Source organism: Micromesistius poutassou, assembly GCF_964030765.1.
Source record: "Micromesistius poutassou genome assembly, chromosome: 9".
NCBI lineage: Eukaryota > Metazoa > Chordata > Actinopteri > Gadiformes > Gadidae > Micromesistius > Micromesistius poutassou.
The window spans coordinates 4,349,048-4,373,588 of record NC_140279.1 but is presented as its reverse complement, the minus strand read 5'-3'; the positions used below and the strand labels follow the sequence as shown (position 1 = coordinate 4,373,588).

The 24,541-nt window shown below is 43.8% G+C and overlaps 2 protein-coding genes across 5 annotated transcripts; one reads left to right on the top strand and one right to left on the bottom strand.

Annotated features, from left to right (window-relative positions):
• Positions 1-2,872: 2,872 nt before the first annotated feature.
• On the bottom strand, positions 2,873-13,315 carry b4galt6 (UDP-Gal:betaGlcNAc beta 1,4- galactosyltransferase, polypeptide 6). The gene is made up of 9 exons (XM_084473138.1): positions 11,077-13,315; positions 9,225-9,341; positions 7,595-7,708; positions 7,223-7,347; positions 6,463-6,579; positions 5,743-5,930; positions 4,688-4,810; positions 4,131-4,232; positions 2,873-3,031 (listed from the first exon to the last, which is right to left on the bottom strand). The coding sequence occupies exons 1-9, from the start codon at positions 11,189-11,191 to the stop codon at positions 2,884-2,886; spliced, it is 1,149 nt and encodes a 382-aa protein (XP_084329264.1). The 5' UTR covers positions 11,192-13,315; the 3' UTR covers positions 2,873-2,883.
• LOC311353282 (transcription initiation factor TFIID subunit 4-like) lies at positions 8,655-23,246 on the top strand. 4 transcript variants are annotated; one of them, XM_084473136.1, is made up of 17 exons: positions 8,655-8,786; positions 9,114-9,183; positions 14,403-14,882; positions 15,097-15,239; positions 15,481-15,597; positions 16,040-16,174; positions 16,455-16,577; positions 16,947-17,036; positions 17,597-17,776; positions 18,154-18,286; positions 18,531-18,609; positions 19,142-19,311; positions 20,054-20,184; positions 20,915-21,040; positions 21,428-21,484; positions 22,419-22,526; positions 22,859-23,246. In XM_084473136.1, exons 2-17 carry the CDS (start codon positions 9,150-9,152, stop codon positions 22,976-22,978), a joined length of 2,226 nt encoding a protein of 741 aa, XP_084329262.1. In that variant the 5' UTR covers positions 8,655-8,786; positions 9,114-9,149; the 3' UTR covers positions 22,979-23,246. The 4 variants fall into 4 exon arrangements, with proteins under 4 accessions (XP_084329262.1, XP_084329263.1, XP_084329261.1 ...); XM_084473137.1 differs by having other exon boundaries at positions 8,718-8,786; positions 14,407-14,882; XM_084473135.1 differs by lacking the exons at positions 8,655-8,786; positions 9,114-9,183 and having other exon boundaries at positions 13,765-14,882; positions 17,597-17,770.
• Positions 23,247-24,541: the final 1,295 nt, after the last annotated feature.

Below are 24,541 nucleotides of genomic sequence, written 5' to 3'. Positions count from 1 at the left end.
ATCTAAAAACCGAAATCCCACCAACACCTCTCTACCAAGGACAGAGGGAGAGGGAGAGGGAGAAAGTTGGCCGGCACCCCAGGACATTACCCCCACTACTTCTGAAGATGGATCTTTACCACAAGGGACAACTTTGGGCTTAACGCAGGCGCATTCCAAGGGGATGAGCCAAAACTTTTTATATTTTTTTATGCATTTTCCTTGAGTCATGGTCATTACCCTGAACAGAGCATAAATCTTCGGAGTAGCAGAGCTACATTCGATAGCGCTTACTGGACAAATTCTATTTTTGACATTAGCTCGCACAAAATATTTTCTTCCATTTTACACATTTACAATTTTTATTTTTTACTACTTTGGAGAGGTGATCAATTATAATAACAGCATAAGTGAGCGAGAAAACACGCATCACTTTCCTAACTTTTACTCTGCGCTGTGACCATTTGGTTTATTCTAAATTGTTTCTGTCCAGTGGTGCTGGCTTCTAGGTGTCCATCCCTGGTAATGCCAGCTGCAGTGGATGTTGGGGGCGGGGGAGTGGTAGAGACGTGTTGTAACAATGAGGCAAAATACAAACACACAAAAATACTTTGGCACCGCTCACTTCTAAAACGAATGTCGGTCAATTAATAACCTCAGTTGCCTACCAACCCGATGGGCTGCAAACAATAAACTGCTCTATTTGTTGTTGTGTTCCTGAACCCAGATTCTTTTGGTTCAGCAGTCGCTACTTCTTCTAAGGGGAACATGTGTGTAAACATCTGCGGGCTGCTCCTAAACTCAGCATTGCAAACACATTCCAAATGAAAATGAGGAGGATGAGGTTCAACCCACTTGGCTAAGAGACTCTGCGTCACCAGCACAAAAAGGCAATGGCCGCCATGTCGCGTTTGAGATGCAGACATCCAAATAAAACAAAATATAAAACAAACACCGTTACTATATCAAAAAACACATTGGTAAGGTCATAGCATGAATGCAAGGGTAAACATACGGGGAGACCATGTGAAAAGGGGTTCATCATTGCCAACAAGTTTCCTTCTTTTATAGCACTCAAAGCTTTAACAAATTAAAGTTTTCATGGCCAAAGACTCACACACAGTGCCATTCAAGAAACACCACACATTGGAGCTAGGGTTCTCTCATTCTGGCCCACCTTATAGCCTCGTCAGCCTCGGAAAAAAATACAGACCACAACAAAGAATACCAACCGATAGAAACACCACGGTCTAGACAAAGCCATGACGTTCCTACTTTGACACTTCAGTAAGGGATTGCTGTGCATCAGGGCTTAAAGTACAGCATGGCAAGGGGTCGACTTCTGTCTCATGGATCTGGCAACCACAAAATACTGACACTCGTGCACACAGTCTCACACACACACACACACACACATTCACACACCTATGTCCACCAATTGTGACACATCCCATGTCCGATTTCCGACCTCGCCAGCCGTGTGATAGGAAAAGGCATGGTGTAGTCACACGTCTGCTACTACTGTGAAACGACTTGCTCTTTAGGTTTCCACACAGTGCACCTCAAAAGAAAAAAAAAAAGAAAAGTACCTCAACAAAAAAAACCTCAATAGAAATATACACATCTAGAAAATGATATCATAAATTATGTTTGGGGGGGAGGGGGGGGGGAAAGAACCGTCTGTTGAAAACAAAAATTAAGGCATGCAAACGATAACTGGAAATCTTGGGATTTGTTTATCTTTTGTTTTTTTTCTATGCCAAACATCCTATACATTTTTTTTTTTTTTTCCTGTTAGAGCTCCCTCCTAGATCTGGAAGGCGCTGCTCGCTCATGTTCAGTTCCTAAGAGAGAAAAGTAGCTGCCAAAAAAAATAAATCTAAAACCCACTGGAATAACGCTTGTGCGTTACAAATGCCGATATATACACACGAGTGTTCGCACACTTGAGCCGATATTCACAATACGCGTTCTGTGCATGCAGATCTCAGCGGTAGTGCAGCGCAGACCAAACTACAAGAACAAAAAAAAAAAACACACAAAACTTTCGCGGCGCAGACAAGGAGCACTTCTGCAAGAGAGACAAATAAATACAAAAGAAAACACTTTAAAAAAATACACACTTTGTCACAGACATGTATGTCGACTCTTCTCGTCTCCTGCACCTGTTTTAAGGAATATTTTCATCTCTGAGAAGAACGAGAAGATATGCTTTGGCAGAAAATAAATTGGCAAAAAAAACAAACGAAAGTGACCGTACAAAGCGATTACAGACCGTTTGGCGTTGGGAGGGTGAGGACATGTGACGCGCGCTGTGCCGGGGTCAGGCCGGGACACTACCGAGCCAACCCACATTTAAGGCGCCACAGCAAAACATTAGCAACCCCCCCCCCCCGCCTGCGCCCGGGGGGGGGGGGGAGGAGGTGTAGAAGCTCCATTGGCCCAGGACACGTTCATGACATGCGATGCATTCCTTCACACGTCTCTCCGTTGCGCACTTCACGGCCCGCCACACACGCACACGCACACACACGCACACACACACACACACACACTTAATTCCTCCATGTTCTTTTTTTTTTCCTTCATCTTCCTCCATTTGGATTCCTCTTCAGGACAAAGTCGTTACAATGTTAACACCTGGCGTGTTAATGCCTAACCCTGTGATTACCCCCCCCCACTCACCCCCACTCGGCCCCCCACTCTCTCACCCCCCAACAGCAGGTCTGTTGGGGGGGGGGGGGGGGGGGGGGGTGGGCGGGAGTTATAGGGGGCGGGACAAGGTATAACGATGTGTGTGTGGGGGCGGGGGGGGGGGGGGGGGGGAGGGGGGCCGTGAACCAGGAGAAGCTGTGTGTGTGCGTGTGCGTGTGTGTGTGTGTGGGGGGGGGGGGGGGGAGGGGGTCAGTAGTCGGCGATGGGCGCCAGCTCCGGCTGCAGGTCTACCGTGATGTTCTTGTAGAGGCCGTGCAGCGAGACGCGGGGGGCGTAGCGCAGGTTGTTCAGCCCGTCCAGGTGCTGCCGCTCCTTGGAGTACCTCAGCAGCTTGTACCTGCGGGGGGGGGGGGGGGGGGGGGGAGGAGGGGGCGGGGGGGCAGCAGAGAGGGGGAGAGGTAGGGGGTAAGGAGGGAGGTCGGGGTGGAGGGAGGGCTGATGTGATGGTGGGTTGATGGAAGGGGGGAAAGGGGCAGCAGGGTGGGCAGCGGTCCATAGAGCTGCTTTCATCTGTCCCACTGCTCTGACTAGCTGAGATTTCAGAGGGCCACCCGTCACCAGAGAGCGACTCAGAATCAAAGAAGAAGAGGGGATCTTCATGATCTCACTGTGAATTGAATGCTGTCAAATAAAATAGATATATTGTGTACATAAACACGGTCTGGCTCGCAATAGAGCAGCAAGGCAGGTCTAGACTGCACACACATAAAACTGACAACACATACTGTAGTTCCAGCCTTGATATCATCTAAATCATATCCATGCAAAGCACAGAGCAGAATGTTCTCGTGCTACTGACTCTCATCCATTTGTCATCTACACTTGCTTTTGCATCTTCAATTACCACCAATTATCCAGTTGGTTATTTTAATTCTAATGCCAAGGAACACATTGACATTCCAGAGAATGTTAACATGAATGTTTTGTAACGCCTATGAGGTTTGGGTATGTTGGCCTCAGGCTTCCATTGGATGACCCAGAACAGTGTTTCCCATGGCTCAACCCAGCTGATTGACAGCTATCATCGTCCAACAGCCATGGAGACACACCCTCTTCTGACAATCTGAGATCATAAAATAATGACGGCGATCCATGAGCTTGCTCAGCCAATTTGGAAAGCCACATAAAAAGATGTGACGAGTCGCACTGATAATGAAAAATGGGTGTAAGTGTAATATTGCTCATCCCTCATTCCACGCCGGTGACCTGAATTCAACCCGCCCCCCCCCCCCCCGTTGCAATGCAATGTTGACATTAGCCGAGATCCACGACCACAAGGGAGGACGGAACAAGGGTGAGGCTACACAGAAGTTCAAATATAAAGTCTCCGCACAAATGACACCAAAAATGTTGACTCGTTGACTCTCATGTGCGATGGAGACCCCTTTTCCAACCGCTCACAGCCTCGTCAGTCACCCGGGGCGTCTGCGACTCACCTCCCAAGGAACTGCACCTCTCCTCGGTGGTGGTGTGGTATGGACTTGTACTTGCCAATCTCGCCCTCTGGCCGCGTGACGTTGAGGCCGGCGTAGTGCACCCTGTGGAGGTGCACACACACACACGCACGCACGCACACACGTCATACACAGAGTCCTTTGCAAACAGAAACCTCAGTCGCCGAGCTGCTGGATCGAGTGTGTGCAGTGCCGTAATGCGTGATCTGCCCCGGGCAGAGTTCGCCTCACTGAAGGTTTAAGGGTGACACATCATGCCACCAGGTGTGAGCGTAATTAGCCGGTACAAGCCGTTTTGAAAAATCTGCCTCTTCTGACATCACAAGTGGGCGTGTCCACCTAGATGTGTGCTGGATAGATCAGTCCGCCCGGTGGACTGTAGCAAACGTTGCTCATCTATCAGTCAATCTAGGTGGACGCGCCCACTTGTGGTTTTCAAAACGGCTTGTAATGCCTAATCACACTCACACCTGGCGGTATAACATGTCACCTTTGACATGGGAATGAACCGAACGGCACCAAACAGCATTCCGACCAACCTATTCCACAGGTCATCGTCCTCTCCTCCCCAGCCCCAGAATGCATTGGGAAAGCCGTTGATCTTGCGAAACTGCTCCACCGTGAGTCCACTAACGCCGCCAAAGAACTCGCTGTAAGGGAGTCTGTGAAACAAAGCAAACACAAATAAACAGTCAGAAAATGCCTGGGAACTCTATTTTCCCGTGGAGCTAGCAACTTTAACTTGGAACACTTTGCGTGAAGAGAAGCAAGGAAGTGTCATCAGCGACTTCATTCTCTCTGCATAACGAACTTGAAGGATTGAGACGTTTGGAAGAGAGTCAAGAGGCTGAAAAGAAAGCTTGTTCATTGTCAATGGGAAGCGCCGGGCACAAAGCCGGACTGTGTCAACTGAAGAGCAGGCAAAATAGACAACAAACCAGCGTTCCTGCTAGAAAAAAACGGTGCCGGTCAAAGTGACCTGCAGAGGTTTCGTTTTCCGGGCATTTTGATGATATGCCGGTCAAATATCCTATTATCGCCTTATTATGCTATGTAGCTTAAAGAATGACATAAGACCAGACCGGTCACTGTGTGGTCCTAGTGCACTGCGCACCGCTCTCTATCAAATTTTAGTTTAAATTAAATCAAATCGTTGATTTAATTTGGAAAATAGGCTTATGGCATCAATAAGAGGAGCGGTGTCAGCAGACTTTTATTTAGACAGATTATTAGCAAATTTCGGCCAATTTGACCAGAGAGATTAAATTTTGTTGGACATTAAAAAAAATTTTTACGGCCAATGTCTGGTAATTACTGGACAACGGAAACCCTCCAACAAACGTTACAGGCCTAAGAACACTTAGAACCAGGCCTCCTTTCATTTGCAGTGCAGTAACAGTCAAGGGGCTAGAGAGACCCCCGACACAACATTAGACTTTGTGATGTGATAAGGAATGCAATTATGCAGAGGACCAGAAACTGGTTTGCCGTTCAAATCGTAATGTCAAGAAAGGTACATTCCACACGACTCGTCGGATGTGAATGAAGACACTGCCCTGCTGTGCCTTCCGTCTCTCGCCGGCTGGGGACTCACATGTACATGTATTTGTCCAGCTTGGCGGCAAAGTGGCGCGGCATCTGCCCGCAGCCGTAGTAGTTGCGGTCGTTCTCGGGGATGTGGTCCACGTCGTGGAAGACCAGGCAGTCCCACGCCAGGTCCTTCATGGCCTCCAGGAAGCCCACGTTGAACAGCATGGCCCGGTTGAAGGGATGGCTCCCCGTCTGGACACACACACACACACACAGGCCGATTGGTTCACGGACCGCACCCCCGCCACCCCCCCGCCAAGAACACCACTTTCTGATCCTTTCAAACCTCGTTCATACACCCATACTCAGACACTGATGTGCAATGATGAAGTGTGTATCGTTTTCATAGTGTAGTATATACGGCCAATAATGTCCATTCCTCAACCGTCTCTAATCGAACATTTATCGTTCAAAATTAACATAATTGTTACATTGACATAGTTTCTGTATTTATTGTATGTTGTTTTTACTCTTCTTATCTTAATATTCCAAAAAGATCAGTGTTTAGATATTTTAAGGCAACAGGAAAAACCCAAACATTTACCAATGTATAAAGTGGAAATTGGGGTGTGCTCCTTTAAGTGACACACACACACACACACACACACACACACACACACACACACACACACACACACACACACACACACACACACACACACACACACACACACACACACACACACACACACACACACACACACACACACACACACACACACACCTGCTCGATGACATAGTAGGAGAACTGCAGGCGCTGCCTCTGCAGCATGGGGGTGAGGTGCTGGAAGAGGATGGGCAGGTGCTCGTGGCGGTTCCGGAACGGGATCAGGACGGCCACCTACAGCGTGGCAGGAACAATGGCTTTATGCTCTCCTTAAAGCAGCAATGCAGTGTGTGGGTGTGTGTGTGTGTGTGTGTGTGGGGGGGGTATGACAAGCTCTTACAAATATGTGGCTCAAGGGGAACGCATCAAAGAAAATAAATATCCTTATAACTATTTTTGGTCCCCGATTGTTGATATTCGCCGTTCTCTTTTGATTCAGCTCATGGATATACTAAATAACGGCAAATTAAAATGTAAAAAAAATTTCCAGAACGGTTTTGATGGAACATCAACAATCAATCAAGACAATCATTATGCTTGGTTGTTTGACAGTGGTATTATTAATCAAATAAGGTGATTATTATAAGGGAATTAAAAGGGAAAAATTCTCAGGCATGTATTCATGTAGTCACTGACTGTCAGAGGGGGCTAGTTGACCTGCAAGCAGACGGCACTACAACTTGTTAAGAATACATCTGTTAATACCAGCCACTTTCATACCATTTATGCATCCCTTACAATCTCAACACACACACACACACACACACACACACACACACACACACACACACACACACACACACACACACACACACACACACACACACACACACACACACACACACACACACACACACACACACACACACACACACACCTTCCAGCGTGGTTTGCAGTCTTTTGGTTTCCAATGGCCCCCAAATTTAATGTCAAAAAACGTTGAGAACTTGAGCTCCATCTCTTCGATAGGGATCTCAGTCATGTTGACTTCTATTGGGCCCTCTGCAGACACAAGGGGCAAAAACCACAGCAGCATTGACTATCAGCTACAGTGTTTCAAACTCATTCTAAATCACAGCTGTACCACTACCATACGGTCATGCTGCTTTTCTCATTTATTTCACAATTACATTTTCCAAGCATCTATCAAATAATATACTTTTTAAAATTGCAAAATAGACACGCTTTACACACACACTTAACGATTATTTGACCATTCCATTAAAAGTGTTTTATCAACTCCACTCACTCATAGAAGGTAATCGCTCGGGGCAGGGGAGGTTCTGGGCGTAGGTGAAGTTTTCTGGGAGAAACGTGGTGGGCTGGATCAGGAGTTCACTAGAATTGCTGCCGTCAGGGTAGTCTGTAACACACAATGTAGTTCAGGGAATGGTGGTTAATACCAGTAGGCCAAACACTAGCTGGTTATCAGGAATACTGTTTATACAGAGGTATGTATCAAGCATATTTTCAGGGTACCTGCAGGTTTCAACTAGATCAACTGAAGACTTTAATACCTTTTTAATATAACATACAACAAAAAAGTATTACCCATTTCTCAGCCCAAGGGTGTAAGTGTAAATTACATTCCTCAACCTGTGATGCTATTACATGTAATTGTCTTTACTGTAATAGAAAGCTCAAGACTGCGACCATTTATTTTTTTAATGAATTGAAACGCTAAATATAGTTCTTGTACTTTGCGCCATCACATCCCAATGACTGTTACCAATTTTGGAACATAGGAGCACGGGATTGTTAGTTGTGATGTTAGCAGTAGTAATTCATCTTTAAAGGATTTGTTATGATGGGTAGTGTTATGTTGTGTTTGAAAGTGACAGCGTTATTCACACAAGACCTGGAGAATAAAACACTTGCTAACATAGCTGCTTAAATCCCATATTGATAAATAAAAGTGAAATATAAACAATTCAAAACACAAAATGTATAAATAATTTCACATCGAATTATGTATTAAAATGTCAACAACTAAATTTTTATAATGATATCATTCCATTTTATGATGTTTTTACGACATCAAGTCAGACAAGAAGTTCAGAGCTCTGAAATTATACCCGACCCTCTGACCTGTAATCCTGAGTTGGAAAAAATTCAGTAAAATGTGGGGCTCGTTCCCCTTTAAGTACAGGGAGCAGCGGACCCTCCCCTCCTCCCCCTTCTATAAACTTTGTTTAGGGTCGTTCAGTCAATAGCGTGCCGTTTGTAAAGGGGCAGTTCACAATTTCAACTCACAAAAGGGACTAATCACTAGTAGCCATAGCGCTGAGCTGTTGACCCTTTTGATACGTTCCCTAAGCAACATAAAAAGCAAAATCAGTTCAAAGAAAAATGCCTGTGCTCCAAACAAGAACAATGAACCTATCAAACCGCACCACAAGGAGCCAGTGTTTTATAGCGTTCTTAAGAAGGTGCTTAAGAAGGTATAAATGATTTCCAACTTTCTAAATAGACAAGCTCCTTTGAGGGTAAAGAGGGGTAGATGGTCACTTACAGGTACAGTCGATCAGGTTTCGTGTTCAAATTTAGCAGTCTAACGATGTATGCATGTATGCATGCATGCATGTATAGTATGTATCCGTTTTTCTCAGCAGTGCTGCTTGTCTGATAACAAAAGTATCCTGCATGTTGAGTATGAAGTTATCAGTGCAGTGGTCCAGACAGCTTGTGTATGTTGCAGTTCATTCGTGTTACTGTCACGACAGTGGCAAAAAACATTCAAGACTATAATGCTAATCATTATGTTACAGGGGAGAAAACACATCCTAAAAGCAACAAAGGTTTCTATGGGCGATTCCATTTTCAGCTATGTTCCATGCGGTAAGTATAATACAAGCTCATGTAAGTCAAGTGTCTCATACCTGTGCCGTTAAGTGTGCTGTTCTTATTGGTGTACAATCGGATCATGTGTCCAATGGTCCTCACATTGTCTCTCAACATGATGCCCTGGGCCTGCACCATGAAGAAGTACGTGTTGGCTGCGGGAGAAGGCAAAAAGAAATGGAATAAAATAGATAAAGAATAATGTACAACTAAGTAACAACAGCAGTGTATTGAAGTGAAGTACACTGAAAGAAACAGTCAGGTTTAGGTTTGGTTTAGCAAAGGACTACCCTGACTAGTCATGATCAAGGGTCAGATAAGTGGTATTGGACAGTTGGTTTGGGGTCACTGCCAGCCACATAGCCTCTGCCAAAACACAAACTTGGTATAATGAGTAGCCCAGTTAAGACAGAATTATTCTCATGCACCTTCAGACTTTCTGCAGTCAGAAGGAGCATGGACCAGCAAGTAGAGTGTACGGTTCATAATTACAATAGTGGATATAAAGCATATTTGTACTTCTCATGCTACCGTTACAGCTGAATAATTTCCAATACACTATTATTCAAAATATCAATAAAGTTAACACAGCCATATTGTTTTGAGAAATGTTTGTGCTGTTTGTAGAATCATATTACAAATAACTCATCAGCAAGCTACCAACTTTCCTTTTAAAGCAAACTGCTTAACTAATTTCAAAAGGTATCCTAGCAGTGTCACCATAGTTGTATCTGGCAGGTACAGGTTCTCTGGCATCTCAAAATGTTTCAGAATTTCTTTGGCCATTTCATCTGTAACGAAAAATGCTAATCTTAAAAGGACTCATTGGAAGTTCATTCTGGGTGGGGAATGTGTTTTATCTTGAATACCCATGCTGTACAGTAGTGCGAGTGATAGCGACCAGAACATGTGATGCAGGCAGAGATGATGTCAGGCTTCTATTAGACAACAACAGAATTGTTGCATTTTTCCGATAAAATGACCACGTGAATTCTGCATTAAAGCCAGTCAACTGCAGTTTTTAAATCCAACGACTTCATACAAAATTGAAAGAGTTCACCCATTACTTTTTCCAAGTATTTTCCAATTTTACTCTGGGAGGGAATGGGACATTTCCTTGAAATGTAATGTTTCCTAACTTGGGCAGAGAATGTACGTCACATTTCTGGTGTCTATGGCAACTTCAAAAAGACTGTTTTAAAAAAAAACATGAAATGTATGTTGGTCAAAGAGTATTGGTAGAATCAATCGTATTGCACTGGCAGCGTTCATATTAAACCATATTCAACAGTTCAAGTTAAAATGTTATGACAAGGAACGGTAGACCTAACGTTACACCACTACCTGTCAATGTCGTCAAACTATTGTTCAGAATTGCCTCTTGTCAGCACATCGGCTGCAGAAAAACACTTGTATATTAATGTGTTATTTCAGTGTTGTGTCATTGGAATTACATGTAATCACTCCAAAATAGCTCTTTAAACGATTGTGCATGATCAATAATACGGTTAGCAGCAGTATCGTTAACCTAATGATGGCTTATGGTACATGGCCATACATTTGGATTGGCAGTTTAACTCCAGACACGATGGGGCGTGTTGTGTGTTGTAAACGTGAGTGTCCTACTTATAGACCACCTCAATTACATAAAGTCCCTTATTCCCCTCATATACAAATACTGCACAGGAAGTCACCTAAACACCAGAGGTAGACCAGCTTCAGGTTAGCTCGCACCTAGCTACATTAGCCGCCGGTGTTAGCATCGGATCTGACACCGGCTGGAGCATCTTTAACGGCATGCCGCTCGGAGATAATCCACACGTAATCGCGGTAAGAGATACGTTTAACCCGCTTAAGCTGATTGCTCACTCGAGACCCAAATGGACTAACCTATGCCAGGGGCCGCATAGATGAAGTACAGGCAGGTAGTGAACATTGAGAAGAAGAAAATGAAGGCCAGGAACGAGCGGTTGGACACTCGCAGCAGCCGCCTCCAGGTCACCATGTTGGCTCAGGCCCGCTTCTCCGCCGCCGAGGGGAATCCCATACAACACCTTCGGGTTCAAATGTTCTGATGCGGTACGGAGCCTGCTGCGGTCATGGGCAGGTTCAATCCGTCGTCATAGCCCAGAGGTGCGGCGGAGGGAGCCTAAAGCTTGCGGTGTTAGCTCGTCAGGTTATCACCTAGCGGGTTTCCTCCTGCCAGAAAATGTCCCGATGGAGAAAAGCAGGCCCGTAACATCAGGTGCTGACAAACCTCAAATACCATCGTCGATTGGGCATATTGCAGCCGTAGCAAGACGGACAAACAGCTTGCTAATACTGTTCAAGAATACTCATGGCAGCAGTCCATGGCTGGTTCGGTCGCCGGTAATGAAGGTTAATCATGGGGAGAGACTGTGTGCCTCCTCCCACACAAGTCTCCTCTCGGCCGGAGCGGCTTCAACACACCCGTCAAGCTACTTCTGGCAACCGGTTGCCTCCACACGGATTTTAGGCAACGGTGGCCGAAAATAGACATTTGTGCGCGACAGAGAACGAAAAGAAAACCATATAACTTGGTTGTCCTCCCCTTTCCCCTTTCTACTGGTGCTGAAACGGTTTCCGGTGGGTGTTCACCCCGTCCATCGAATTCGTCACCAAGGCAACCCCTTTTTGTGGCAGCGTGAAATAAACGGGGTTTGGTTGCAGGTTGCAAGAATTGCTGCAGTTAATTAAAAACAAAAGTCAGGAAAAAATTAAGGAAAAGTAAAGACCCTGTGCCAGGCACAAGCATGTGCCAGGCACAGTGGCACTTGTTTTTTTCTGAACACACTTTAATGTAAAATGCACTGCTATTAAATAGGGTTTCTATTCTTTTTCTAAGGAACAAAATATGAATTCAAATGAATATCTTTATAACGAGGGGCAAGGCCTTCAATATCAACAAAACATTTCTTAAAATTACTTCACCACATTAATCGATAATTTGGCACATTTAGTGCTATTATATTAATTACAAAAACAAACAAAGAAAATTAAAGAAAACCTAGCTCAATTTATTTATTTGTTAAATGGTTGCATAAGTACAGCTTCCTTGAGTTCAATTAATTACAAAAACAAACAAGGAAACAATAAATACTAAGGAAAACTCAGATTAAAATCTAGCTCAATTAATTAATTTGTCAAATGGTTGTATAAGTACAGGCTCCTAGATTAAAATGTTCACATATGTGTTGTGTTGCGTTATCAGCTAATGGATAATGTGATAGCGGCGTAGTTTATTAGGAGGTAGGGTTGATCCTACCTAGACCAGGGCCTCCAACCCCAGGGCCCAGATTGGCTATATCCACAGTCCCAGACCAGCGCAGTCTTTGCTCGTGGTCGTTCACTTTTCACTGAAGCGCATCTTTTCTCAGCTGATTCTCCAGGTGAATAAACGGCTCCCTCTTGTGGCCACTCGACCTCACTAACGCCTACCTTTTAATAACACAACCAATTTCCAATCACTCTCTGGCTTTTGGGGGGTCTCCAAATAAAATGAAAAAACAACCACCTTGTTATCAATCACATATCTCCCAGTTGCCCACCCAAAACAACCCAAACTATTTAGTGGTCATTTTACACATTTGGAATAAGATAACTAGACCATTTCAATCTAAGATGGGGTTGTCCCTATTTGAATTACAAGTATACAAATCCCTACCTATGGTTAAATAAGAAGTATATTCCCTCCTGAGTGTGATATAGTATATCCAACCCTAACCCTGACAAACATCATACCACTTCACATTTGAAGCGGAAGCCTTGCTTTTCCTGAGGAACCCTGATCTCCTTCTGGACGACCATCCTCTGCTTATTTCCTTGGGTCCAGGTGACGCAGGAGAAACAAAAGGCCTGATGTTTTGTCTTCCCGGATCCTTCAGCACTACTTGGTTCCCCTCCTGACAGTACAGCCCAGCTGGTTCCAGATCAGCTGTCAGCCAACCAGCTGTTGTACATAAACTACAATGTGTTGGCGTAGAGATGCATGTAAACATCTACTACGGTTGTTGGTTCTCATAGACTTGCGACCTCCTACAGTTTCTCCATCAGCTCTGAATTGGTGCAGGTTCCCATCCTGATGCTGACTCTGCACCCTTTTGGTGGCTCTGTTAAAGGTGCCATGACATGCCACCATGTGTGGTGTGATTAGACATTACAAACCGTTAAGGAAATCTGCCTCTTAGGACAGCAGACAGTGAGCGTGTCCACCTAGATGTGTGCTGGATAGATCAGTCTAGCAGCCTACCCAGTGGACTGTAGCAAACGTTGCTCATCTAACCGTCATACATCTAGGTGGACACGTACACCTGTGATGTCTTAAGAAGCAGATTTCCAAAACGGCCGGCTAATCACACCACATCTGGTGGCATGTCATGCGACCTTTAACAAACAGCTTAGCGAACACAACCTCTTTCCTTTCCTTCTCATCCACTCAACCTCTGTTATCACACACACACACACACACACACACACACACACACACACACACACACACAAATTATTTTACTTTAAATACCAGGACAACATTCATTTTCAGATGTTTGTGATCATGTGTAGCCTCCAGAGGGTCCATTTACTGCTTGATTTAAATACTAATGTCTTAAAATGTCTTGATAATGAATTACAAAATAGTCATTATAGTAGCCATAGGTTAACTCATTCTGCATGGGAAAGACTGTTGTGACACCAGTGGAGGGCACTGGCTTCCGTATGCCTGCTCTATTAATCAGACTTTTTAAAAGACTGCTGTGATACCAGTGGTAGCCACTGCGTCCTGCCTGCCGGCTTAATAAACCACACCTGGTGCATTGATGGCTGCGCTCCCAGCAGTAAGCCAACCGCCCGATTCAAGTTGAACGTAAATAGCAAACATCTCCTTTAATTCACTCCAGATTAATTGATGTAGCTGATAACTAATTTAATTCACTCCAGCAATGTAGGTGACCAACCAATTGTTTTATTCACGTCAACTGTTTTAAGTAGGCCTATATGCTACTAGTATTTCCTAAAGTGAACCTAGCGAAGATCGTCAGTAGCACCCTCCAGGAGTAGAATGCCAGTCATATTTTATAGATTAAATGTACCTTAGAGCGTTAGGTAGCATTTTGTTTTACTTCAGATGAGTCAGGTTTGGTTTGCCTCAGTGACATACTTTTACCATGTTAACGTCGATGTCTTTTTTCTTGGTCTAGATAGAATAACAGCAATGTCGGTCGAGACAACAGAGGAAGCTAAAGTTCAGGATGCCCAAACCCAAAGAGTTGTGGCCGCACCGGCGGCGTCAGCAGCAAGTGACTCCGTCCGTATCCAGATCTGCACCACCGGTCTAACGAGCGTCCACCAACCTGCCGTATTTACAACCACACGTGCCACACCTGTTCACCATAGCATTGTCGGCAGCACAGGTCAAAGGTTAGTTAGTGTTGTCCCACAGGCGGCCTCCTCATCAGTGCTGGTGGTAGCTAAAGTGCCAACCCCAGGGTTATGTGCAACCGGGCAGCCTTTGCATTTGACCAGACCATCCTCTGCACCTGCTGTAAGTGTTAAGACTCCTGCCCCCGGAAGGACAGTGGTGATGGCTGTTCCAAAGGCAACAGTTCCCCAACCTCTAGCTCCCCGTCCACCACAGACCTCCTCCACGCAGCTTCCAGCCAATTTTCAGATCCCACCAGGTGAAGAATAATAGTTTGCACATATGTATTATGTTATTCAAGTGGTATATTGATGGTTGTCAAACTTGTATTCATGCCACATTCACGCTTCTGTCTGTTTCAGTTGACTTTAATGGTTTTTAGACTACAACTTTCTGACAGTGGTGAATATAGGCTCTACTCTATGAAAGCAATGTGAGTTCTGTGTTTGCTCATGACTTTGTCTTGGGACCAGGCATGGTGCTGATCCGTAGCGACAGCGGTCAGCTCATGTTGGTATCACAGCAGACACTGGCCCAGGCTCAGGCCCAGCAGGCGCAGAAAGCCACCAGAGTCCCAGCACCCAGATTACCAGCATCCAGATTACCATCACCAATGGTATTTCTCTTTCTCTCTCTTTTGGTCACTGAACCACATTTTTTGATCCATAGCATGGATCCCCCCCCCCCCCCTGAATTCTTATTTTGGGATTTGGCATGCAAGCGGAAACTTAATACAATACTTAATACAACAAGCAGCAAGATACAAAAATATATTTATTAAACCAAGATAACATTGGTGTTACAACTGCATTTTTGTTTTCATAAACATGCTGGAGACTATGTTGATGTCCAACCAGGTCACGACAGCACCAGTTAAAAAGCCTGATAAGTTAATGGTAATCAGAGTGTCAGCTCCAGCAACTGCCCAAACCTCAACATCAACATCAGCAGTGGGCGTGATGAAGACCACTGTGGTAAAAATAATTTATCCTTACGAATGAAGTCGATCTGCACTTTAATGTCTGTCAAATTTACGTTGTTGCTCCTGTCCATGTGGTTTGACTTTTATCAAAGACATCCATTACATTGACACTGATTATTGTGTAAATGTTATTGTGTAATCAACAAGACAAATGGTACACACACTACAATGGGAGTGTTTAAATAATTCAAATTATTTGCGTCTACATAAATATACAATTGAAACAAACATTATTCTTACTGTCACTGTTTTTGTACTGACAGTTTTTGAAAAAACTGTCAGTTTTTGTAACACAATTGCACTTAACATTAACAACATGGAAATTCATAAAGAGGTTGAAGTTATGTGATCATTAGTTGTGATAAACTATTATTAAAGATGATTTTAAAGATTTTAGATGACACTTGACTATATTTGTATTTCTTTATGTCTAGTTGAACAAGGAAGCTCCCAAGACGGTGGTAGTCCAGACACTCAACACTGTGATGAGTCAGGGTGCTCAGCCTTACACCCAGGCAGGGATCAAACAACCCACCAGCACCAACCAGCCAATGTTCACCATTACACAGGTGGGGAATGGCTATCCTGCTGTAATCAGCAGCCACTGGATTCTGGGCATTCACCAGGGCCTAGTTTTGGCATAGATGCTGCGCTGTCAGATGTTTTTTTATATTTCATATAAAAAAACATTCAACAAATATGTATTTTATTTTATTTTTTAAATATGTAAGTGTGTAGAAATAGCACCACAATTCGTTAGAAATTAGAACATTAGAAATGTTGTGGAAGATGTGCACAGATAGGAAAGAACACCGGAATACTGATACAATTTTCCTCTCCTTCTTACAGGAGACTCTGGAGAATGTGAAAAAGTGCAAGAACTTCCTGGTGACTCTGATTAAGCTGGCGTCCAGCGGCAGCCAGTCCCCTGACATGGCCACCAACGTCAAGGCCCTTGTGTGCTCCCTGCTCGTAAGTCGCTCTTCTGTCTAGGTTTAATATCTATGACGCACATATCTGAAGCAAAAATTATTGCGTTGCGTTTTAAGTTTGCTGCACACGACTATCAAACACAAACTGTGGAATGTGTGTTTAGTCTGTTTGTTAATAAAATAAAGCAAATGCTGGTCAAGCTGTTCTGAGCATTAACTCTCAAACCACTTGGACGATCAGAAAATAAGTATTCGTTCAATAAAAGGTGACCGAAGTTAAGTTTGTTTGCTACAAAATCCTATTTTTCGATATTTGCATTTGATAGTCAGATATCAACTGAATGCATTGGATTTAATTGCTGCCAAATGCAGTTGGTTTACACATTTTGTGCATCTTGTCTCCAAATAGGATGGTAGCCTTGAACCCGAGGAGTTCACAAATAAGCTGTACGTCCAGCTGAAGTCTACCCCCCAGCCATACCTGGTGCCTTTCCTCAAGGTTATCTCCCATGCCTTCACCTAGCTTCTACCTCATGTTGACTGCCACTGGATGTACTCTCATAAAAATGGTCCTGGATGTCCAAATAAATGATTAAGGCATGTACAAGCCTGTATAGAATATATAGAGAGAGCTGTGGTCTGAAGTGCCAAAGATTATAGACAATGAAGTCATCGTTGGAGTGAAACGGTGGACTGGTGCATGTTGTTCTCCGTATCTCGTGTAGTGATCCAACTATTGGAACCAAAACTTAGATGTGACCTTAAGCATAGCATAGGCAGAACAACAAAACCAAGCAGCTGGGCGGCAGCTGGGCACCAAAGCAAGAACAAAAACAAAATACAGAAAGCTTTCCATTGTAATCAATGGACCTCTCTGGTTAAACAAAGAGTATCCTCACAAGTTGCATTGCTCAGCCATGGTCGAGAACAATCCGTGGGTCCATTTTCACGCTTTTTTTCTTTTTTCTTTTTCTTTTGTCCACAAAGTCAACTTGCGGAATGCAGGCCTGTCTTTGTTTGATGTGTTGTTCAATACTGAATATATAAAGGTTTCCCCAGAAAAGTCTCCCGGCAGTCCGTCACCTGACTGCAGACCCCAAGCAGTTCATCCAGCAGGCGGGCCTGCCCAAGCCACAGCTAGCAACCCCCTCCAAGCCCACTCTGGCTCCTCTTTCAACCGCTACCAGGCCATCTGGTACCCTCACAGGAACCAGGCCTACCCTGAAACATGTGGTGCTGGTAAACGTTATACTGTATTTTATTTTTTAGCAGACTGTAATGTAATGATCAACCACAATATAACAATAGTGCATGTTATTTGTTTACGATGCAGTGTTATTTAAATTGTTCAAGTTGGATTTCAAGTATTTATTCTCATTTATTATCAGCTTTCCCTTTTGCTGGCTTGAATTGTGTCCATTTAGTTTAAAAGCTGTTTTAATCTCAATAACTGCCAACCCCATTGGACATAAGGACTTGCATACATGCATATGGAACCAACTGACAAAGTACGATCTCAGAATATTTCAGATCTGTGGTGATGGATAATGTTATGTGCCATGTACGAGCACGTACCAGAATGTGATGCAGAGTTTGAATTATATTGATAATATCAGAACAAATATCACGCTGGAGGAGTTCCACCCGGACCTACAGCCACCGGCCCCAGCGCCATGCTGAGAGCGGGTTCATCTGAGGGCAGTTGGACCACACAGAGAGGCGTGGTAGTTCTTTCAGGACAACATGAAGGTAGCTGGACACAAACTGTTTTGTTTTGTATGTTCACACACATTTTCTTTCTCTTTTTTCATTTGAATAAAAATAAATAGAAATAGATATATTCATTCATTCACTATCTTGGGGGGGATTCCAAAGCATGCCAATGCTCAAGGCTCTCATACACAACAATTGATTAACCACAAAATGTAATGGTAATAATAAACCTGTTTTACTTCAACTTTATTTCCTGCTGTTTTTATGTTTGTCTTCCCAGGCGCTTTTTCTTTTAAAAGGCCTTCAGTTCCCCAACAACAACCCACCTCTAAATATGCTTTCAAGGACACTTCTTACAAGTAATGCATGGAACCATCAATCCTGGGTTTTTACCATGTTTTGATTTGGGATGCACCGATTCCACCGTATGAAAGGGTTAAAATAAATCACTGCTCAGACAGAGCTTCACCATCCACCCACATCGTATCATTAAACAAGAAGTTTCTGAAGTTTTCTCTCAGCAGCCACAGTCAACCGTTGCCATGACAGAGCTCCACACGTCCACACAGACGTTTCTTCTCTTAATTGGGGACTTATTTCAGTAACATTGATAAATGGCTGGCTATGTTGATGATATAGGAGAAATTTCCATGTTTAAAAAAAATATATACCTTTTGGGTTCACTGGCTCTTCAGCATTACGTTGCGTTAAGTGGTTGTATCGAAGAGGTTTTACGAGTACATGAGCACGGCATCGAGTACTGGTATCGGTGCATCCCTAATGTTGATAAAGAATCTCAGTAATTCACCCAACCCGTTCAAACCTACACAAGCCCAGCATGTGAGCCGATGTCCAGCAGCTCAGGGGCCGCACGTCTCTCTGCTCCACCAGGGAAGACGACGACATCAACGACGTGGCCTCCATGGCCGGGGTCAACCTGAAGGAGGAGAGTGTGAGGATCCTGGCTGGAGGCGGCATGGTGATTGGCTCCGTGGTGCAGTCCTGCCAGGACACGCCCTTCCTGTACACCGGCGCACTGCACGCCCGCATCCTCCGCACAGGTACACCTCGCCCCCAACACGTCGGCTTTGAACTGCATGGTCATCTAGGGCCGGCATGAAACCCAGCCTGCTGTAAACAGTTCATTCTGATTGGTGGAAGAGTTCATTACTTGCATGTTCCGGGTCCAGGTGTGACCTGTTTTTTTTAAAGGTGCAGTATGTAGACTTAAGTGGCATCAAGTGGAACGAACTCCGCAGAAATGCACTATTGATCCAATGAGGGTTAGGCTTTCTGGAAACTTTCAGTATAACGCCACAGTGTGTGTGGATGTGTGCCGAGGTTGAGTTTCATGACGGAGAGAGGGTAATGCTTCTCGGACACGTAGTATAACGCCCCGGGTGTATGGCTTTTATGGCATTTTAACACTACTGCACAACAACTGTACTAAAAATAAAAAAAAAGTATCACAAAAGGTTTGTAGCCATGGGGATAACACGCCCATCACCCCGTCCTCCCTCCCTCCTTGACTTTGAGCTGAAACAGGGGGTTCACTTGACCCTTTGAAGGGTTGCAATTCTAATAGTCACCAATAGGTAGCAATATTTCATTAAACAATCTTTCTGTATGATGAGTTAATTTTTGGGTTGGGGTAATTGGGTTAATTTTTTTGACATAGTTTCTAAATACACTGCCCCACGTGCCCCTGTCTCTGGTTACTATTTGTATTTAAAGGTACAGTATGCAAGAGTATGTATTCCCAGCTAGCTCGGGTCTAAAGGGATCAGGGGGTACGTTGTCCAGGAGAACCACTGGGGGTGAGTGAGGCCAGGCCCGAGGTGGGCACTCTGGTGTCCAACGCCACCCAGGAGTTCCTGCGGGACCTGCTGGAGAAGCTTTCCTTGGTGGCAGAACACCGCAAGACTTCACTTAAGGTCCAGTGCTTGACTTGACACACACGCGCAGCCACCCAGAGGCTAATGACGTTTCACACAAGGGTGTGTGGGTGTGGGTGGGTGTGTGTGTGTGGGGGGCCAGGCATGACCGATTGGTTGACCTGGTTGCAAAAATAAATCAAGGACATGACTGTAAGACCTTTAAGCATAGTGCTGTTAAAATAACTTGGTTCCATCACAATGTACCTGATAATGATTATTTTAAAAACATGGCACACTTCAGACATTGTCATTGTAAATGAGACTGAAAACTGTAGTCATTATTGAGGTGGGCTGTTGCTTCGATTTGTATATGGACACCTGTTACTACACTAAGCTACTGAAATACCAGCTGGTGAGTCGTATAGGCCAACTAGGTTACCAATGTCAACTTGTATCATTAATCTTTGGAAGCTTAGTCCATATTCACAAAAATGTGGTTAGAGGACTGCGTTTGGGGGGATTACTAAAGAGGGAAGCCAAAAGATTGGCAAAATTTTGCTCTGTATCAGCCACCAAAGGTAGCATGAAAATCTGGAGGCAAAGATGTTTTGTTTATCCTTAATTGTTCGGTGTTTAATAACTTAATTTATCATGTAGGACTTGCAAAGGCTTGTAGCTTGATGAACCTGTCACATTATCAGCATTTCTTCCCAAAATGTTTGGGTCTTTTTTCCCCTCTTTGTAAATGTGGATCCAAATAAATCATTTAATTGTGTGTGTGGTGCAGGAGGATCACCGCCACACACAGGTTACCGACGTCCGCGCCCAGCTCCACTTCCTGGAACAAGTGGAGCTGTTAAAGAGGCGACAACAGGAAGAGGAGCAGCGGGAGACACTGCTGCGTCTGGCTCGGGTCCGTTTAGAGAGTTCATCAAAACGGGCTTTTGGGCCTTTGCTAATATTCATTAATAGCATATGCTCTTCACCAACCAGTCCATTACCTGGCAACTTTTTTTTTTCACAGTGGACATCCACTTACTCTAACACACTGAAAATAGTGCCTTTTTATTTGCTGCCGTTCATTTTAAATTGGGTGACCCAAATGATTCGGTCATTGCTCCTCCTAACATCTGCACACAAACTAATCACAAGGTAGCCACGGCATTCACATGTTCTCTTGAGCTCTTCATCCGGTGGCTTCCAGGCCCTGGTCCAGTGAGGGCCCACTCCCTAACTCTACGACTGACTCCTCATTCGATCCAACCCGTCTGATGTTCACTGTACCTTTTTGGCCTTCCAGCGGCGCTCCAATTCTGAGGATCCACAGCAGCAGCAACTGCGGCAGAGGGCCAAAGAGGTTTGTTTTGAGTCCTCAGCACGCTTCAGGAGCTGTGACACGTCCAGTGGACCATGGTGTATTGAGTGTCCCCTGCACGTCAATTGAGATTAACTCCACCACTCCGATCAATACCTCTCTGAGGTGTATTCTTTAAGTATGGCAAGATTTATTCTGCGGAACAGGAGAACAAGAGCGTTCACGCTTTGTTCTCCCCGAGCTACTCTCACAGGCTGCAATTTTTATTACATGAATCCCTGCGACTATCTAGGACGTCTCTGGTTGTAACAACGATTTACGATAAGGCCAAAGGGCTGAGTAACCTTGTTCTCTCACGATACCGCTCTGTGAGAAAAGGAGTTTCACACTCTCACAGACAAGCATGGAATGTGTAGGCTCCACGGCGTACTTCAGGGCTGCAGAAACAAGCGACTCTGAACCGACTCCACATTTTGTAACACTCTGTTACGCGTATGCTTAATGTCTTTGTGTTTTCGTCTAGCTGGTACCCTTTTTGCTCATGGTAAACATAGATTACCGGTGTTCCAAGTGATCCCCCGGTAATCTCTCCACACTTCCTTGGTAGTACATGGTACCCAGCGCTTTTTCTTTTGTTAAACGTCTGCTATAGTAGTATTATAGTATTTAATAGTATTTTCATATCTGTGTACCCCATTCATTAGGGATCATCGTTTCACATTGTAACGGCTGGTAAGTATACCCTGGATGGTTACAATATTATGGCTAATAATCAAAACCTCCTATGGAGAAAATGAATGGGAGTTTTATTTCCGTAACCACACTGTTCTATGCTCTGGCAAGAAAATGGTTTCTTGGGGTTGGGACAGCGCCTCCAAACCCCCATACACTGAACCGATCTCCAGGTTCGACCCTTTAAACACCCAGATTCCTCGTGTTTTGTCATGGGCTGATTTGTGTCTGCCTCCCTGAACAGATGCAGCAGGCAGAGCTGGCTCTGCTGCAGCACAGAGAGGCTAACCTCACAGCCCTGGCGGCCATCGGGCCCCGCAAGAGAAGGCCCCTGGGCTCTACAGGAAGCGTGGTATATAATTATATATTGTAATATATATTATAATAGTTGTAAAAAATAATGTCTGTACCAGATGGATATAGATATAGATTACAACTTTATTTGAGTTGTTGCTTAAATTGAATAATCTGCAATAAACTTTACAACAGTAATGTACCAGTCAATGCTAGCTTGAGTAGGTTTTCACAGTATTTCACCAGGCAACTTGATATTTCATAAATCTGCCTTAGTCACTTACTTGAGTTACATGGACAATCATTGGGGCATTTCAATGCTGGCTCCTCTTGCTCTCATTTCCTCACACTGGTTCTGTCTCATTTCCACACACTGGTTCTGTCTCTCAGGTGTCAGTACTGGCCAAGAGTGCGGTGACGCGGGTGACCATGAGGGACTTGCTGTTGGTCATGGAGGAGGATCGCCACATGCGACACTCCCTCACCCTGTACAAGGCTCTTATGAGATAATCCTTTATGTAACTTTAGTTACTTTTGCAGAATTTTGGTTGTCCACTCTTTTTACTTTTTATTATTTCTGTTTTAATGTAGCGTGCACTGGAATGTTTATTTATATCTTAACTCTTTATTTATTTCAAATTTTGTTCTATCACAAAAAATACCCTTTGTGTGTTTAACATTTATAAAAACTGTATTGTGCCAAAAGAAGGCAGTGATTTATCTTTGGATGATACCCTTGTCTGTTGATTGACATGTGGTAATTATTATTTAGTTTCAGGAGTTATTAACCTGCACACTCATTAAAACAAATAAGATGAGCAGCGTCTTGACTCATCCATTTTAAAGCCATGTGTCTGGTGTGGGGGGGAGACTCAAACAGGAACTAAACATGGTCATGGTTGACATACTGTAGATTATATACATCCCTAATTAGGTCACTTTTTGGGTTCCCATTTAAATAAAAGTTTTTTTTAACTGATCTCACACGCTATACTCTTAACCATAGGCATCACAATTGGATAAAAAAAAAATCTGATTTGTGGCTTCAAAATGGCTTATGGGGCTAAATGCTGGAGTCAATTTGAATTGAGAACAAAACAGTATTTTACTATACTGGCTGCCTTGTGGGTCTTTTTCTAGCAAGTGCTTGGATTCGGCTCACAAATATCACTTTAGCTTTAATATAAATTACTTCTACATATATTTTTTCTTCCTAGTGGCTCTGATGAACTGAGGGCATGGGGAAAGCAGTAAGGTTTATGTCTTGCATGTTAATTAGCATTTATTATTCCACTTTTCTGGCACACAGACAAAAGCTTATTTTGCTGAAATGTATTTCTAAAAACTGAGATACAAGTAATGGCCAGATCTGAAGTTACTTGCCTAGTAGGGTTCAACGTTCACTGCTTCATTAAAGCAGGGTGGATGCACATCATTCTTTATGTGAACCAAAAATGGTTTGTATTATTGTAGCACAAATTTTCTTGGCAAAAAAGCAATTACAAGCAGCAGAATAATGAAAAGTAGAGTAGTAGAGTAATCCTGCAATTTTTATCTGGGTGAAACTTTTGTATTTACCTTCAATAAAGCCCAAGAGTTTCAATCTGTGGGTTGGTGTGATTTCAGTGCAATGTTTGGCTTGTTGGTTCAAATGTGTGCAGTTGATTGCAATGTAAGTTAATTGTTTGTCAGCATGGAGTGTGTCAAACCCACATGAGTTCAGTTCCCTCCCTCCATCTAACAGTATTATTTCTACATGTTTTAAGAGCTTGAGTGACAACCTAACTTTTGAATCCTAATTTAAAGCCTGCATGACTTCTGGGTTCAGAACGGCAATGAGTCACTGAACTTCCTAAAATCAGTTTGCATCCTCATCAGACAAAATATATGAGGTTAAGTATTATTCAAATATGATATGCTACAATCATTTGTGATTCTGTGTTGGGCCCACAACATTGCACCATCGTAAAATGCATAACTTATACAAAGGACATGAAACCACTATAAATGATAAGACCATTAAACAAAAGTAGCAATTCATGTTTTACCTAGTGCAACATAGAGGGGTGCTGA